The sequence below is a fragment of the Carassius gibelio genome, chromosome B13 (genome assembly GCF_023724105.1).
Source record: "Carassius gibelio isolate Cgi1373 ecotype wild population from Czech Republic chromosome B13, carGib1.2-hapl.c, whole genome shotgun sequence".
Classification (NCBI taxonomy): domain Eukaryota; kingdom Metazoa; phylum Chordata; class Actinopteri; order Cypriniformes; family Cyprinidae; genus Carassius; species Carassius gibelio.
Genome location: NC_068408.1, coordinates 14,394,649 through 14,410,127, shown reverse-complemented (window position 1 = coordinate 14,410,127; position 15,479 = coordinate 14,394,649). Strand labels below are relative to the sequence as shown.

General features: G+C 38.0%; 1 protein-coding gene across 3 annotated transcripts in view; it reads right to left on the bottom strand.

Annotated features, from left to right (window-relative positions):
* adka (adenosine kinase a) overlaps positions 1 to 15,479 on the bottom strand; it is a 158,125-nt gene that overhangs the window by 140,002 nt on the left and 2,644 nt on the right. For all 3 annotated transcript variants that reach the window (XM_052572824.1, XM_052572825.1, XM_052572826.1), the window contains exons 2-3: positions 15,118 to 15,192; positions 12,983 to 13,036 (exon numbers count right to left, since the gene is read on the bottom strand). In XM_052572824.1, coding sequence (XP_052428784.1) covers positions 12,983 to 13,036; positions 15,118 to 15,192 — 129 coding nt within the window. The remainder of the gene's footprint in view (positions 1 to 12,982; positions 13,037 to 15,117; positions 15,193 to 15,479) is intronic.

The following is a 15,479-nucleotide window of genomic DNA, read 5'->3' as shown; positions in this document are numbered from 1 at the left end:
AAAAAAGGTCATGCAGCTAATGCGGCTATGACTTGAGCGCTAACACTTGAAACCCAGAGTTTGCATTTAGACTGTACAGGACAATCTGAAATCTATAAAATGAAGTTCAAGCACCGCGGGCTGGTGCAGAGTGTAGTTTGCCGGCGGCTGGGCAGCGGCCCTTCTCTCTCTTTCACTCTCCCCAGATGAGTCATTAACAGACCGGCAGAACCAAGTGTCCTGGCTTTAAATGCCACCCTCTAAAAATAAACCCCCAACTGCAGCCTGACTAATGTCTCCATCAGTATTCTCTGTTCCTGGCCTGTATGCTAGCTTAAACGCTAACCTGCAAGGAGCACTTTTCCGCAGGAGGGGGGACCTCCATCTTGCCCTCTCTCGATGTTAATCATAACACGCTTGGAAATTTCCGCCTTCTTTTACACATAGTCCTCTGAGGGGTTTCTTAACACATACCTAGCAGGGGAGAGGATCTGCTTTCTCACGTAGTCATATGTTTGGAAAAATCTGTAACTGCTTTGAAAGGTGTAGAGCTGTTTCTTCAACTACAAGCATATTTATGTCCCAGAGGATGATTTGTATTACAGATTTTAACATTTTCATTTTGTAAAGATCACATTTAAACGCTCTTGGATTATTATCTTGTCTTGATTATTCATTTTTGCTACTTTCTGAAAGTCTTTTTATAGAGTTCAATGTTTTACCGTTGTTTTAGAGCCGGAGCTTCAAATTAAAAATAGTGAAAAGTATAAGCGAAAAGCAGCTTTATATGAAATTAGGCATGATGGCAAAGTGTGAAGGCGTATATTGTTGCATATTTCCAGGCAAACTCTAATTGAGAAGTAACATTATGTAAAAGAAAATAAATAAATAAATAAATATTTAACACACACAAAATGTACAGATTTAGCCTTGGCAAGACTTTTTTTCAGAAACCAAGGATTCTCAAATGTTTGAAGTTGAAACTAGATGTAAAATATACAAGATTTTAGGTTAATATTTTTCATAAATGAACAAAATATTCATAGGTTCACCGTTTCATTTTGGTTAATGGTCACATGTCATGCAAGTAAACCAATAAAATATTCCATTTTGTGTTAAAATGGTTTCGTTTTGACTATTTTCATATTAACATTTATTTAAATTAAAATGTACATTTTCCAGATGCAACTCTCTCAATTCTCCTACAGTTCCTTCAGAAACCCTAGTTTAGGAAACCCAGCCATAATAGAACCTCCTCTATAGAACGTTATTAAATACAATAAAAATTTGAGTTGGCAGAAATTACGTAAAAATCGTAGAGGACAAATTAAACAAACCTGCTGTGAACCAATAGGGTCCACAGGTCCAAAAATACCCATAGTTAAAGAAATACCTATAAAAGAATACACCTTGAATATACTGTGCTCATGAACTGCAGGATATCCCTCTGTTTTAAAGAGCAACTCAGCAAATGTGTGGGGAAAAAACACGAGATGTAGTCACCAATAGCTGAAGAAAACCAAACATGCAAGATTGATGTAGAATGAAGATGGGTCTCTGGTTGAGATTGAGGACTGAGGGCGATAAGAATCCTCTTTTCAAATAAGACTACATAAATCACGAAACAGTGTGGTTAAGCCAGCTCTTGTGTGGAATGCAGCGGTTGACATGCATGCCTACATGGCCCTTTACATCTGAATCACAGACAGACAGAGTGTCTATGGCCTCCTATAATGGCCTCTTCCCCACCAGACCACATTCACCATGTTAATGGAGAGAGATGGAGAGGACTTAATAAAGCTTGGTGGGACACCTGCTCCTAGTCATCCACACTGGGGAATCTGAGCAGCCTGGGTGTTTATTTCACACGAGGGGACTCCAACGGACTGGACTCGAACACACACACACACACCCAGGCACAGACACACAAGGGCTCACAGGATTTGGGCTTGAATAACTGTTTTTCAGCACCTTGGAGCACAGACGGCGAGGGGCCCTGCTCTCAAAGGGCTTAAGGAGTCCTGCTCAAAAGCAGCAGCTGCCTCGGGACCTTTTCCCCCTCGCAGGGGCCCAAGGGATCACGTGGCTCGGCTACAATCAAGAACCTTTTAACCATTTAATCATTTAGCAGAGAGCGCACACATATCATTCTGCACCCTAAACAGCTGTCCCGGGGCATCCTTAGCCACTAAAACCAGAGGACGTCATTAACTGCCATAAAACATACTCTGAAACAAGTTAGTTGGGATGCTACTCATTCAATGTCAGGATGTCATGGGTAAAGAGCTTTTGATGTGTACGACTGAAATTGCAGTCTGCTATAAAAAAAAAAAAAAAAAAAGGCTGCACAATCTGCAATTCAAGTTCATTTAAATACAAATCCAACAGCAACTAATAGGGAGTTGACATGAAACACTTTTAGAAAGATGTTCTGTGGTATGATGTGTTCTTCATTTAAAACATGCAGCACTTCCCTTTTTAAAACTAATTAATTTTATCATAAAAACACATGCAGATATACCTGAAAGACAACATAAAATATTTGTGCTTTAAAACTGTCATATAAAAAGTTAAGAATATTAAAATAATTTTAATACATTTAAATTATAGATTTGTTTTTTAAATAATAAGTTATATTTATATATTTTTTTATACTATATGTTTTTCTAAGTTGCTTGAGTATTTTGCTTAAACTTTTTGTTCGAGCTTCATTTTACACAAAAAACTATAATAAAAATTAAAGAATTTCTTTTATTATTTCTTAGAAAGCCAAATAATATAGTTGACATCCACCAAATATCCAAATACAAAACCCACATGTAATCAAACAAAGTAAAACTGATTTAAAAAAAAACTGACCACAGTAATATTTAACATGTACAGGACTCATCTGCCAACAGAACTCACTGCTTCAGAAAGACAAGCGTTTTCTCCAAATGAATTCTCTGTCGAAATCACTGGAGAGGAGAGTTTTCCATTGGATTGGCACTGAAGGCTATATTTAGACAAACAGCTAACAGACGCACTGGGATGCGCTCGAACAATGCAGGACGACACCGAATGTAAAAGCGCTCCTCAATCCTCGTTTCAACAGAGTCATCTGGTGCGCCAATTCTTCCAGACCTTCAGGAATTAGCAGCATGATCAATGGATATATTTTTCCTCTTTTCTTCCTCTCTAGGGTGAGGCTGCTAATCAGCAAAACCGAGCTTAGCAACATGGTTTGTTTAATTATTCTGGTAGTTTACAAGGAGACTAAGGACTTCATGAAAAAAAAAAAAAAAAAGCAAGTGGGGAGGGGGCGGATCGGTGCGAGAAACTGCTAATAAATATTGTTGTTCCAGCCCTAATTAAATTGTTCAGTAATTTCTCAACACAAAAGAGAACACAGTTTGTCTGTTTAAAATCAATAGCCCATTTCACGGTGAGCCACGTCCCAGCAAGACGACAGTGTCATTACTTATTCTGTTCTCTAAGCTTCCACTGTGCCTGTTCTCCCAAGGTTGAATCTGTTATTTTTTTCCCCTTGTTTAAGAAGAGTGAGAGAGAGAATGGGGGGGAAAGTCAATAATTCCTCTTTTATAAAAGGATGGATTTGGCTGTCAGGGGACAGCTTTTCAAACGCAGTGTCTCAGCTCTCTCAATGACTCTTAAGTAATGTCTACAGAGCCACTCACGCACAAATAAGATCATTAAAAGCACTGATTACCTCTGAGCCTTCACCACTCATCTTTAAAATATTCTTTACTCTGACAAGTGGAAAGCCAATTTAAACTGAGATGTTAAAATGAGCCGATTGCGATGTGCTGCAGCGGAGGCCGTCTTCCAAAACAATTCCGAGGCGGCCCGATGACTGATTACCCAACCGCTTATTTGTTTTGAAACAATTACTGGTAATCATATTGATGTTTATGCGCAGTGCCCTTTCTGAGAAGTAAAACTCCGCTTTGTAATTACATCACTGGAATCTAATCAAGAGGAGATAAACCTTCACCTATGCTAACGACATATTAAAATGCAAATCAGCGCAGTTGAGGATCCGCGCGCCTAATTATCCCGTGATGTCACAGACGCGGTCCTTGTGTTCTGTTTCCTTGGTAATCTATCAATCTGAGTCTGCTCATTAACTTTACAAATATTAACGACGAGACGTGCAAATCGGAAATAATCTGTTTTTGATGAGCGGCACAGGTGCAGACCAAGCTCGGCGGAAGCATGACATCACTGTCACAACATCAGACAGACACCGCTGAGCCCTTGGACTCGCATTACTAGATAGCCCTGAGGTAACGCTTCTGATGTCAGATCCTCTTCGGGTCAGAGGGCAGGACCCCTCACACCACGGTGACTTGGACTCTTCATCTGGGATGAAACCATGTGTCTGTGGTGACAGTCTGGGTTTCAATAAGACTCAGGGTTTGAAGGCAGACAGATGGTGTGAGAGAGATGGTCCTGCTTTTCAAACCTGAAGTAAAAAGACTGCCCTTAGCTGATCTCCTAAGGGAGACACACGGGATGATCCGTTGAGCTATGATGTTCCATGTCAATAATTCATATCCATGCAGAGAACACCACATGGCCTAATGTGAACCATCTACGAGCGCACGACTGCAGCGTTTCATCAGTAATAAAGAAAAAAGACATTTTCTAGTCCAATTTACTCCCACAAAATGGCTGTAGGATCTTGGTTTCTGTAAAAGTATGCTCATTTAAGGAACTTTTGGCTGTGAATCAGTCAGAGATAAATGAGGGTAATTACACACATGGCCCAACTGTTTAAATTAGGTTACAAGTTAGGCTACAATACTTTTAACTGCTGGGCTAAAACGAATGCTGAAACTGCTGGTTTCCTTTAGCAAAATACATGGGCTGAGGTTTTTCTTATCAACCTGCCATTTCTGGTTGTTAAAATGCTGAGCCTCTGATCTTCTCCCTAAAAACATGATAATAAATCAGAGGATAAAAGGAACAGAAAAGAAGATAGTCGACATAAAATTCGGTCATTTAATCACCCTTATGTTACTCCAAACCTGTATGACTGACTTTTGTCCATGGAACAAAAAATAAATCATTTTGAAGAATGTTCAAGCTGCTCTCTTCCATGCAATGGAAAAAAAATGCACCAGAAAAACATCAAAATAATTCAAATAGATTGTGTGTGACATTTTGAGCTAGCTGATAGCTTTGTGCGAGAGAGAAAAACTACATCAAACAGCATCAATCACTTTTACTGTATTTTGTGCTTTGACATAATGACATACAGACAATTTAATGACTACCACTGAAATAAATCACAAGAGAAAAACAGGATACAAGGGGGAGTAAAATGGAAAGTTTAATCTAAACAAACTAATAATTTTTTATAAAAATAATACTCTTACATAGTTTTTTTTTAATCTGAGCAAACTATTTCAGATATTATTAATCATTAAATATTAAAATTGCACTGATATAACATTGCATATATAATATGACAGTTAATGTGTGCAAAGTATTTGATAAAAATAATGTTTTAAAATATTTACAGTACATACATAATATAACATTTGAATTGATTATACTTGTCTGACAATAACAATTTTAACTTTTTTTTTTAAACATTTAATACATAATGATACTGTGTTGATATTAATATATAAAATGCATAAATTATACTTCATGTAAAAAAGAAAATTAAATTGTTTTGTACAATATATTTTGTACACATGTATACACACACACAGGTAAATAAATAGTTATTCAAGTAATCATGTAAAATTATCTAGAATTGTTTTGCTGAAACTGAACAAACCCTGACTGAGATGACAGTAATCACAGCTATTACAATCCTGAGAATCATTCAACAATACCACATTTGGAAAAACTTATTCCTCTGCAACACACCCAGCACAATACTTCATCACACACCCAGCATATTTTCCATGATGATAGCTGGCTGCCGCTCAAGAGCGCAGTGACTCACAGCTCCCCCTGCAGGAGGACCTGCGCGGTGCGTTTCTGGTAAACTGCAGGCCAGTCAGGACTAGGGGGCAATAGAGTGCACCTAATCATTGGGCTCTGTTGGTAATGAGGTGCTAGGGAGACAGTAAGCACAGAGCAGCAGGTCTGAGGTCAGTTTTATAGAGTGATTTGAGATGATTAAAGTCAAAGCTGGGGTTTGTGGCCATTCGAAACCCTAGAGCTAAGCGTACAGAACTAAACACTTAACCAGGAGTGAAGAGGGAAAGGCATCCGAATGCTGTCGTAAACATGGCAGGCACGCATGCTTGTAAGGAGAGCGTGGAGCGGGACCAGCCCACTGCCAATCAGGCCAGCATTTAGTGCAGCAGGAAAACAGACGGCCTGGCTGTGCTCCACGGCGGCCCACAGCTTAGCAATTAGAGACCGTCCAGCTTTGACTGGAGAACAAACCGACTTAAAAAAAAAACGACTCTACCTGACTCCCTGTAACACTTGGCTACAACCTACCTAATACATCTCAGCAGGAAAAAAGATCTATGTTCCCACCTGAGAGGGCAAAGACCAATGGAAAATCCCATAGTGGCCATAAAAGCCAATGTTGCGCTTCTACACTGGGCCGCAGTGTACAGTCTGGAGTTTCCTGACAGTCAGCTTACTGCCGCCATAATTCACAGCACATAAATCTAAGCAGTCATAACATACAGCAGAGCTCGAACGATGATGAAGACTGAGAAGAAAAGCGCAAGAGAGAGAATACGACAGGCGATATCCTCGCTCTCTCTCCTTCCTCAAGATGAACAGAGCAGAGAACGGGCAGAAGTGGATGCAGAGCTGAGCGTTAAGAGGTTACTGCTCGGACATCGAGCCATTAGGGGAAATCACTTAGAGGACTGGCTGCGAAGGGATGGCTGATGGGAAATGAATCAGGCAGGAGCCAGAGTTGGAGGCGGAGCCACCAGGGACCATTGATCCTGTAGACAAACCACCTGCTTTAACCCTCCCTCCTCATCTGTAAGGTCGGGTAAGGTCACCGTCCTGACCCCTGGAATGTGACCCCAAGGTGTGGCGCTTTATATGCACTTCCAGCCAAGGCTGGACGAGCACTGGTGCATGTCTGCCAATGGGAAGGCAGAGCAAGGACGGCTCACACAGGGATAACCTTACAGGAACATACAGTACAAGTTTGTGGCTTATTTGAGTGAACAATATGTTTTTCAGAGCGTATAGCTCTCGACAGAAGTGTCAAGAACGCAGTGCCGATGATTAATTGTAGCCGTCTCCTCCAATTCTAAGAGTTAAGCATCCCTGCCAATCTATTTTTTTTTTTTTTTCCTTTCTTTAATGTTGACAAAGCGTTTTGCCCCAAAACACTGCTGAGTAAATGTTCACACTGCAAAGCATGTGCAATTTGCAAACGGTTTGTCCCACTGAAATATACTATTTTTCCCAATCCGCTGCGCACCTGCAATTTAGCTTTTGGTGTGCAACAGCTCTTTTTCCTGCCCGCTCTCAAATAATGAACAGCACACTCATCAAAAGCAGCTCCATCTGAGACCCAGGAAACAGTCAGACTCAGCTCTCTCCGGGGGGAGGCAGATTGCCCGTGGGCTGCGCGGCGTTAGGACAATATACAGAACAAAAGGACACAGATCAGAGCTGGTATGTTCTGCGATTGTCGTGGTATTTATGAACTCAATATGATGTGTTCTCGATAACTGTTTCAATATATACAAATGACTCAATTTGAGAATTTCAAAACAAATAACGTCAGTCAAGCTCTGCCTTTCAGCCTGGGAAGCAACTCAATTGTCCGTCCCTAGCTAAACAAAACTAATCTGAAATTGGATAAGATTTCCTGTTGTGCACGAGCAAAATCCACCCTGCGGCATTGGGTGCCATGTGAAACTGTTAAAATTCCTGAGCATATGCCTCCACCTGCTGGCTGCCAGTGGTACTTCACCATGTGTCTGTTCACATGAGCTGATGTTTTTCCCCAAACATGGTGCTGTGTTACTAGACCAGAGGCAGCTGTTCACTACTTTAATACACTGGCACACATGCCACCTCTTAAAACAGAAATGACTTCAATTTCAATCACATAAGAACACACTGCAGAGCTATATACATATATTAATTAATTATTAATTATATTTCAGTCTCTAGATATTTGGGGAAATATAAAAAAAATTAAAATTAAAATTAAAAAAATCAAAGAGTAGTAATTATTTTTTTTAATTGCCATGTCAGCATCTAAGGCTATCTTCATCGCAAAAACTGAGCTACATGCAGCTTGTATTTTCTCTCCAGATATTAGAACTTCACAGGTAAAAATTATTAGCTAATTTAAAATATAAATAATACATAAATACATAAAAACAATCCTTAAAAGGAACTACAAAAAAGTCAGATTTAAAATAAATGTTAATAACTCATAAATACACGATATATTAATAGACAGTTATATAAACAAACAAAGATCTGTCACAAGATGGCAGTATTGTACGAGTATGCTATAACCATCTAAGGTTTCTATGGTTTCTACATGGGTCAAGGTTTTTTCTGGATAACATGGCTCAGTTCAGCCCCTGCTGGTAGATGCTCTAACTACACAATCTGGTTCTAAACAGCTTCTAAGGATGGTCAAAAAAAAAACAAAAAAAAACATTTAAATGGAACCAAAACATATTTGGACACTTCATAGGTCATTTAACTTAATGACTGAATTTCACTGCAGTAGATAAAGTGGCATCTCTTAAACAAATTGTGAAAGGTATTCACAATTTGAATACCTTTTTTAAAAAAAAAAACAATTTACCATGATTTTCCTTCAACCAAATGCACTGTGGCTAACGAAACAGAATTCTCCCTTCCCCAACAGATACAATGTTATATGAACAGATTAAAGAGAACCAGACAGATGGGAACATTTGGTAAATGTACACTGTATTGCTGACAATAGAAAACCAACCACTGTATATGAACACCACACACAGTCTGAAGACTGCTGAAGCTGTAACAGGAGTACAGTGATTAGTGACTGTACTCTGCTGCCTCAGGGCCTTATAAATCACATGGGGACCAATGAATGCCAGCATACACCCAGAGAGTCTACAGCAAAACGCCAGGGCATCTGTCTGTGATATACATTATAAAAAAAAAAAAAAAAAAAAAAAAAAAAAAAAAAAAAAAAAAAAATCACTCTACAGTCCAAATGACCCATAATGTAAATGAACAGAAGTATGCAATGCAAAAATCTATATTTAAGCATTAAGCTCTGAGAGGAAGGACAATATTATGAATATAATAATGGCTAAATGCAGATGTTTAGCACTATACACTGCAGGGCCTCAGCTGTTACTGTACTCATGAAATTAAATGCTGACAAAGCAGTACAAGCAAAACCTTTTACAGCTAATGATGAACAATGTTTGAATTTAATTGACATCTATTTATGGCCAATTCCAATAAGCTGCTTTTCGTGCAAAAAAATTAAATAGAAAGCAGTAAAAAATAATTACAATTAAATAAAATGAAAATATAAAAAAATAAAAGAATATATATGTACAGAATGAAATATGGAAATTTACTTTTATTTTATTTACGTTTTTAAAAAAAATCCTTAGTGTCAAATTACTTATTCTTTTTAAGATCAACTTTAAGCGAGTAAAAGCAAAGGTGGTGTCAGAAAAAAATGAATGTGAAAGAAAAAAATACAGGAAATGAGCATGCAAAATATCTAATAATGAGCAATATTAATCAAATATAAGCTCCCTAATATCAGCCTAAAAAAGGGTAAGGTATAATGTATTGCACTTAGCTAATTACAACAAATTCAAACAGTTCTACAACAAACAAAGATTACACTACTGGTTTTAGCGTGGGTCAAAGAAAAGCAACAAGGCAGAGGGACAGAGACTGTGTTTTAAATGCACAGTTGAATCATATATAGCAGGTTTATCAAGTGTCGTGATTAATGAAGAGCATGTCTGGCCTCTCGACCTGTTGCTCGCTGGCTGTTTTAGCTTTGCGTCAGGCCAAAATCTCTGATAAGGACAATGAAAGAGAACAGAGTCGGAGTGCATTCATAATACTGCAGACTCACCAAATCAGATCCTTTCAGCCTGAAGTGGTCGGAAAATGAATTGAACACACACACGTCGGTGCACAAATCAAATTCAAAAAGGAACATGTACATGAAGAGAAAGTGGTTTAAAAAAAACTGCACACCAAGTCGACTGTGAAAGTCGTTGAAAGAAGTGACATTCAGAGCTGCCACCACAAAGGGCACTTTGGATCCAATTCTTTAAGGTTTAGAGGGTGACATACGCCTCCACACTGCTTTAGGCAGATTACAGGCCTTTTCTCACTTTTGTGTTTTTTTTTTTGGCTTCGACCAATTTAAGCACCTGAATTCTTTAAACACAGTGGGATGTAGGGTTGTCCTTGCTTTTTCTCAGTGGTAGGCCACATTCATTTCTCTTCATACAAGGCCAATGGAGAGAGGCCCACAGCTTCAAACATAATATTCAGAGACTAGAGCTTTGGTTCCCACCGGAATCATCACAAGCAACCTAGATTAAGCATCCAAACACTGCAAAGCAACACTTTATGGCTGAATCAAACATTTAGCAAGGTTTGAGGTTACTGGCCTACAGAATATAATCATTATCAAACTGAATGAGTGTTAATGTCTCACAGGCATCAGCCAAGAAGGAACAGCCCAATGATTTACAGACAGTAAGATATGATGTTTGAAGAGTGATGAATGGTCCCCTCATGATCATATGCATTACATTGTGCATGCTGAAGTGATGCATTGTTGAGATCAGAGAGAAAGAGGAAGCACACAGCGCAGCTGAGTAAACCAATACAGGGCAAAGGGTCTCTGTCTGATCCATGTCTTTCGGCTCAATCTCAACTTAAACACTATAATCTATGAATCCAAACAAAAACAACCCTACAACCTTTGGGAAGAATTTCTGAGAAGAGCTTGTTACACACAACCACAGTGTGATCTGGACAGCCAAACATTTCCTGTGACCATAGTGTTTTCTCAAAAAACAATAAAAAATATTTACGTCATCGTGTGTTTAGTGTTTATATTTAACATTTACAATACATAACACAGTGTAATCATAAACATATAGTGGAGAAAGAGAAAATTGCACTTTTTTTTGACTAATCCTTGGAACAGATTTTTTTTTAAGGTTCACTGTTAAATAAATAGATGCAATGATCGTTAACCCATAGTTGTTTTCATATGAAGTTCTGCTGACAAAGTTTTTTTATGTTAACAGTTGAATTAAAAATGAACACTTTTACAGCATTTACTAATCTTGGTTAAAGGTAAAGTTCACTCAAAAAGGAAAATTGTCATAATTTACTGACAACCTCAGGTCATTACACACCTGTATGATTTTCTTTTTTATGTTGAACATAAAAGAAGATATTTTGAAGAATGCTGGTAATCAAACATCAGAGGGTCCCCATTCACTTCCATAGTATTTTTTCCTAATTATGGAAGTCAATTGGGACCCAGAACTGTTTGGATCTTCTAAAATCTTTTAAATATCATCTTTTGTATTCAACATATGAATGAAACTCAGGTTTGTTTCGGGAAACAGACAGGTTTTGGCTGAGTAAATGATGACAGTTTTCATTTTTGGGTGAACTATTCCTTTAATGCTAATTTCTACACATAATAATGCACATTTGTAACATTTCAAGTTAATTAATAAACTAATAATACATTTATATAATTATTAATTAATTATAATTTTCACCCAGTTTCAATTGTATTTTTGTCTAGTGAATTGTATTGAATTTGTTTTTTTGGTGGTGCTGGGGGGGGGGCACTATCAACAATCAGTATGTTAAACAACATTAAAACTTATTAAATTCATTGCACCTTAGTAACTTCTTGCAACATCAATAAGCCCACTTATCAAACTATGTCCATTCCAGAATCCGCTTGGTGCCTTCCGACCAAATATGACTGGACATCAACAATTTACAAACCGAAAGACGAATGAGGAGGAGTATATACCGGGTAAAAAAGGAAGTTCTCAAAATTAACTACACTGAAGGAAAACAAGTTAAATATATCCCAAATTACATGCAATTACATACAGTAAACAATGCATCCCTGTTCTACTTCCTAAGGCTTTCGACTGACTCCTAACCCCATTACCAAAAACAGGATGTACGTACTGTACAGTATGTTGAGCAAATGCACTTTAAACTTTTCTAGCCACTCAGAAACGACAGCAGAATTGAATACAGATCTACGCTGGATTGTGCTAAAGCAGCAGAATGGTGCATAAACATTTTATGATCCAACTATGACCATCAAAATGTTTAAACAAAAGTGCATGTTACCCTAAAGCTACTGCGAGCTTCCCCTGATGCTGAAAATTACTGGTGCCACACTCTCAGTATCACATATTAAATCACCGTCTCCATCTCTGAGGGTCTGATCATTATGGGATTCACTGCTGAGACCAAAGAGTACAGTTTCAGTCTCATCTAACAGTGCTTTCACACGATTAGATCAAGGGAAGTGGGATCAGATGAATCCAGCCGTCTGAACATAATTCAGAGTTGTCAGTATCCTACTAATGCGTTAAACATCCTTCTAATCTTTGCATTAAAGAGGATCAATCGTTTAGATCAGCTGCTAGTCAACATGGAGTAACATCAATACAAAAGATGGCAACAACACTACAATGGTGCTTTGGTAATGCATCGTACAGGCACTTCCCTCCTGAGGAGATCTCACATTCTCTAAAGATGAAATGAGGTGAAATTACTTTGTTGGCATACAGCCATGAGTAGAAAATCTTTTAAGACACGTGCTACTCACTGAGTGCTACTAAATAAGAAATTACACTAGGAAAGCAGATTATGCCACGTGCCAGTTTGAGAGCTATTCTCACAAACACTAGAAAATAGATTTTCTCTATTCATATGAAGGGTTGAATATCTATCATCAGCCTTCAAATACCACTGAACATACCAAAACAGCCTGTTAAAAGACACTTACATTTCCTTGTGTTTCTCTTCTGCTAATATCTGGTCATCTGGCTTGAGTCCATACCTGTAAGACACACAAAGCATCTTCATAACACCAGATCTACTCATCAAGAACACACCAAAGAAGAATCTAAAAAATCTTCAGGTTAAAATGTTTCTCTCTTTTTTTCATTCAGTGACAAAATACAAAAAAAAAAAACCTTCCTTGTCTAAAGTAATTTATTGTACCATATTTTGTTGTCACGTGCAGCTAATCATCATGAAATGTACTCTTAGTCAACATAAAGCATCATGGCAGCTTATTTTAGTAAGATGGCTGTGGGTGAAGGTATTAGGCCTAACAAGAAATAAAGCTTCTTTCGTTGAGCCATAATCACTTCATCAACTTAAAACGCCTTTGGAAGCGAGTACAATAATTTGCCCATTTCATTTCAGTTGAACACTGTCTAAATCCATCCAAAAGCATGGTCAATTATGAGTCATGCGTAACAGAAAAACATGAACTTGGTGTACTTTTAAAAATGGAAACCAACTGTCAGTAGTCTGCGCTTGTGGTACAAAGGGTCATAACAGCTCATCTAATAAGGTAAAATTTTACATCTGAAGATGATTATGGGAACTAGACACTGACTCATCGCAACTATTGGAGGTCTTATGAAACAACAATAAAAAATATTTGAGGCAAAGCAAAAACAATTAAATGACTTTTGAGTATTACTTACACTACTTTAAAAGTTATTGTTGTTGTTGTTTACGGTAAAAGATAGTAAGAACATTTATAATGTTTAGTCTTAAAGAGACTTGCTCCTAAAGGATCATGAGACGCTGAAGACTGGAATAATGAATGCTAAAAAAATTCAGCTTTGCCATCAGAGGAATAAATTACATTTCATAATATTCTAATAGATTGTTTTGAATTGCAATAATACTTCACAAAATAGCAGTTTTGCTGTATTTTGATCAAATAAAAGCACCCTTGGGGAGCATTTCTTTTGAATAACTGAAAACCTTAAGCAATCTTTACAGTAGTATATATGCAGGTAAACTGTTAAGGATCTTGTTATGATTCTCTCTCAAACGAAAGGAAAGAATAACAAATTAACCTTAATCTAATCTATAACTTCTATCTATCCATGAATAATATTTTAAGAGAACAAAATTAAGTGACCAAGTTGCATTACTGAGATTTAGGTGATTGCTCAAGTAACATTTTCCATTATCTTGAAAGTCTTTCTATATTTGTATGTGGTCGATCATGTGCTGGCCAATATCTAAACATTAAATAGAGAGCCTAGTGAGCTCTTAACGCGTCTTAGTAATCTATTCTTTGACTCTGCCCTGCAAACAACATGTCATGCAACTAAATAAACTGCTTTACACTTCAGAATAAATCGAATGGAAATCATTACAGTCAAAGTCTGCCACAGGTCCGGCTGTTCTGTCTGAAACAGCAGTTTTAAGATTAGCCAACCTGTTTGCAATAGTGCTGACAGTTAGGAACCAATAAACTGCTGTTTGATTGCTTAAAAATATTTATATTTACAAAATGTGACCTGGTATATTCTGTGATTTGATCTGATCAGCTTATACATTTACGCATGAAGTATTGACAAATAAAGTGACCGTAAAAACAGATCAAACCAGTTAAATTTTTTAAAAATGGTTCAGAAAGGTTAGATCAGGTTGCCCGCAGCTGAAAACATCGGTTTAGTGAAACCGCTCTAAGCGTGCCACCTCACGGTCATGGTAAGGCTAGGACGCTAATGGCAAGTCAGGCACTGCCAGTGTGTTTGAGGTTATGTAATGGAGGGGGTATTGTTTTATGACTAGTGCTGGTGTCCACGGCACATGCCACCTCCTTAAAGAACAAGGACACTTGGCTTATTAAACCTATTAGGTTTGATTTCTTTACAAAGATGGGAGAAAAATATTATTATGAACCCAAAAGCTAGCTGGCTTCAAACATCTCTTCAAAACTAACAGAAGCTGACCAAAGCTCAACCACTCGGTGACATGTTAAAAAAAAAGAGGTTTTAGTTCACACGTCACCCAAGACAAAATGCTGACACGACACACTGATACAAAAGCAGATATACAGCAGTGCCCAGTAAAATCAAACTGATTTGAAGGAAAGATGTGACTTACTTGTCTAGAAAGTCTTTGTCCACCACAGTGCAGATGTCAAGCAGGGGGTTTCCCATCCCGAAAAGGGCATTTTGACTGCAAAAAAAAAACAAGACATGAGTAGTCCTGACAACAGATGGAAGCATAGTTACACTAAAAGCATATGCACAGGGCCTTTGTAATTCACTTGAGCCCCTTTCACACTGCCATTCCGGCATATACAGGGGTAAAGTGTTCCTGTAATTGTTCCCTGGTCGCTAGATTTGGCACTTTCACACTGCCAGTGATGACCCGGTATATGTGCGTGCTTTCACACACAACCCTTGAAGATTCCGTAACGACACGTGACATCAGCGCGTGACGTGTAATGTACGAGTCGAAAA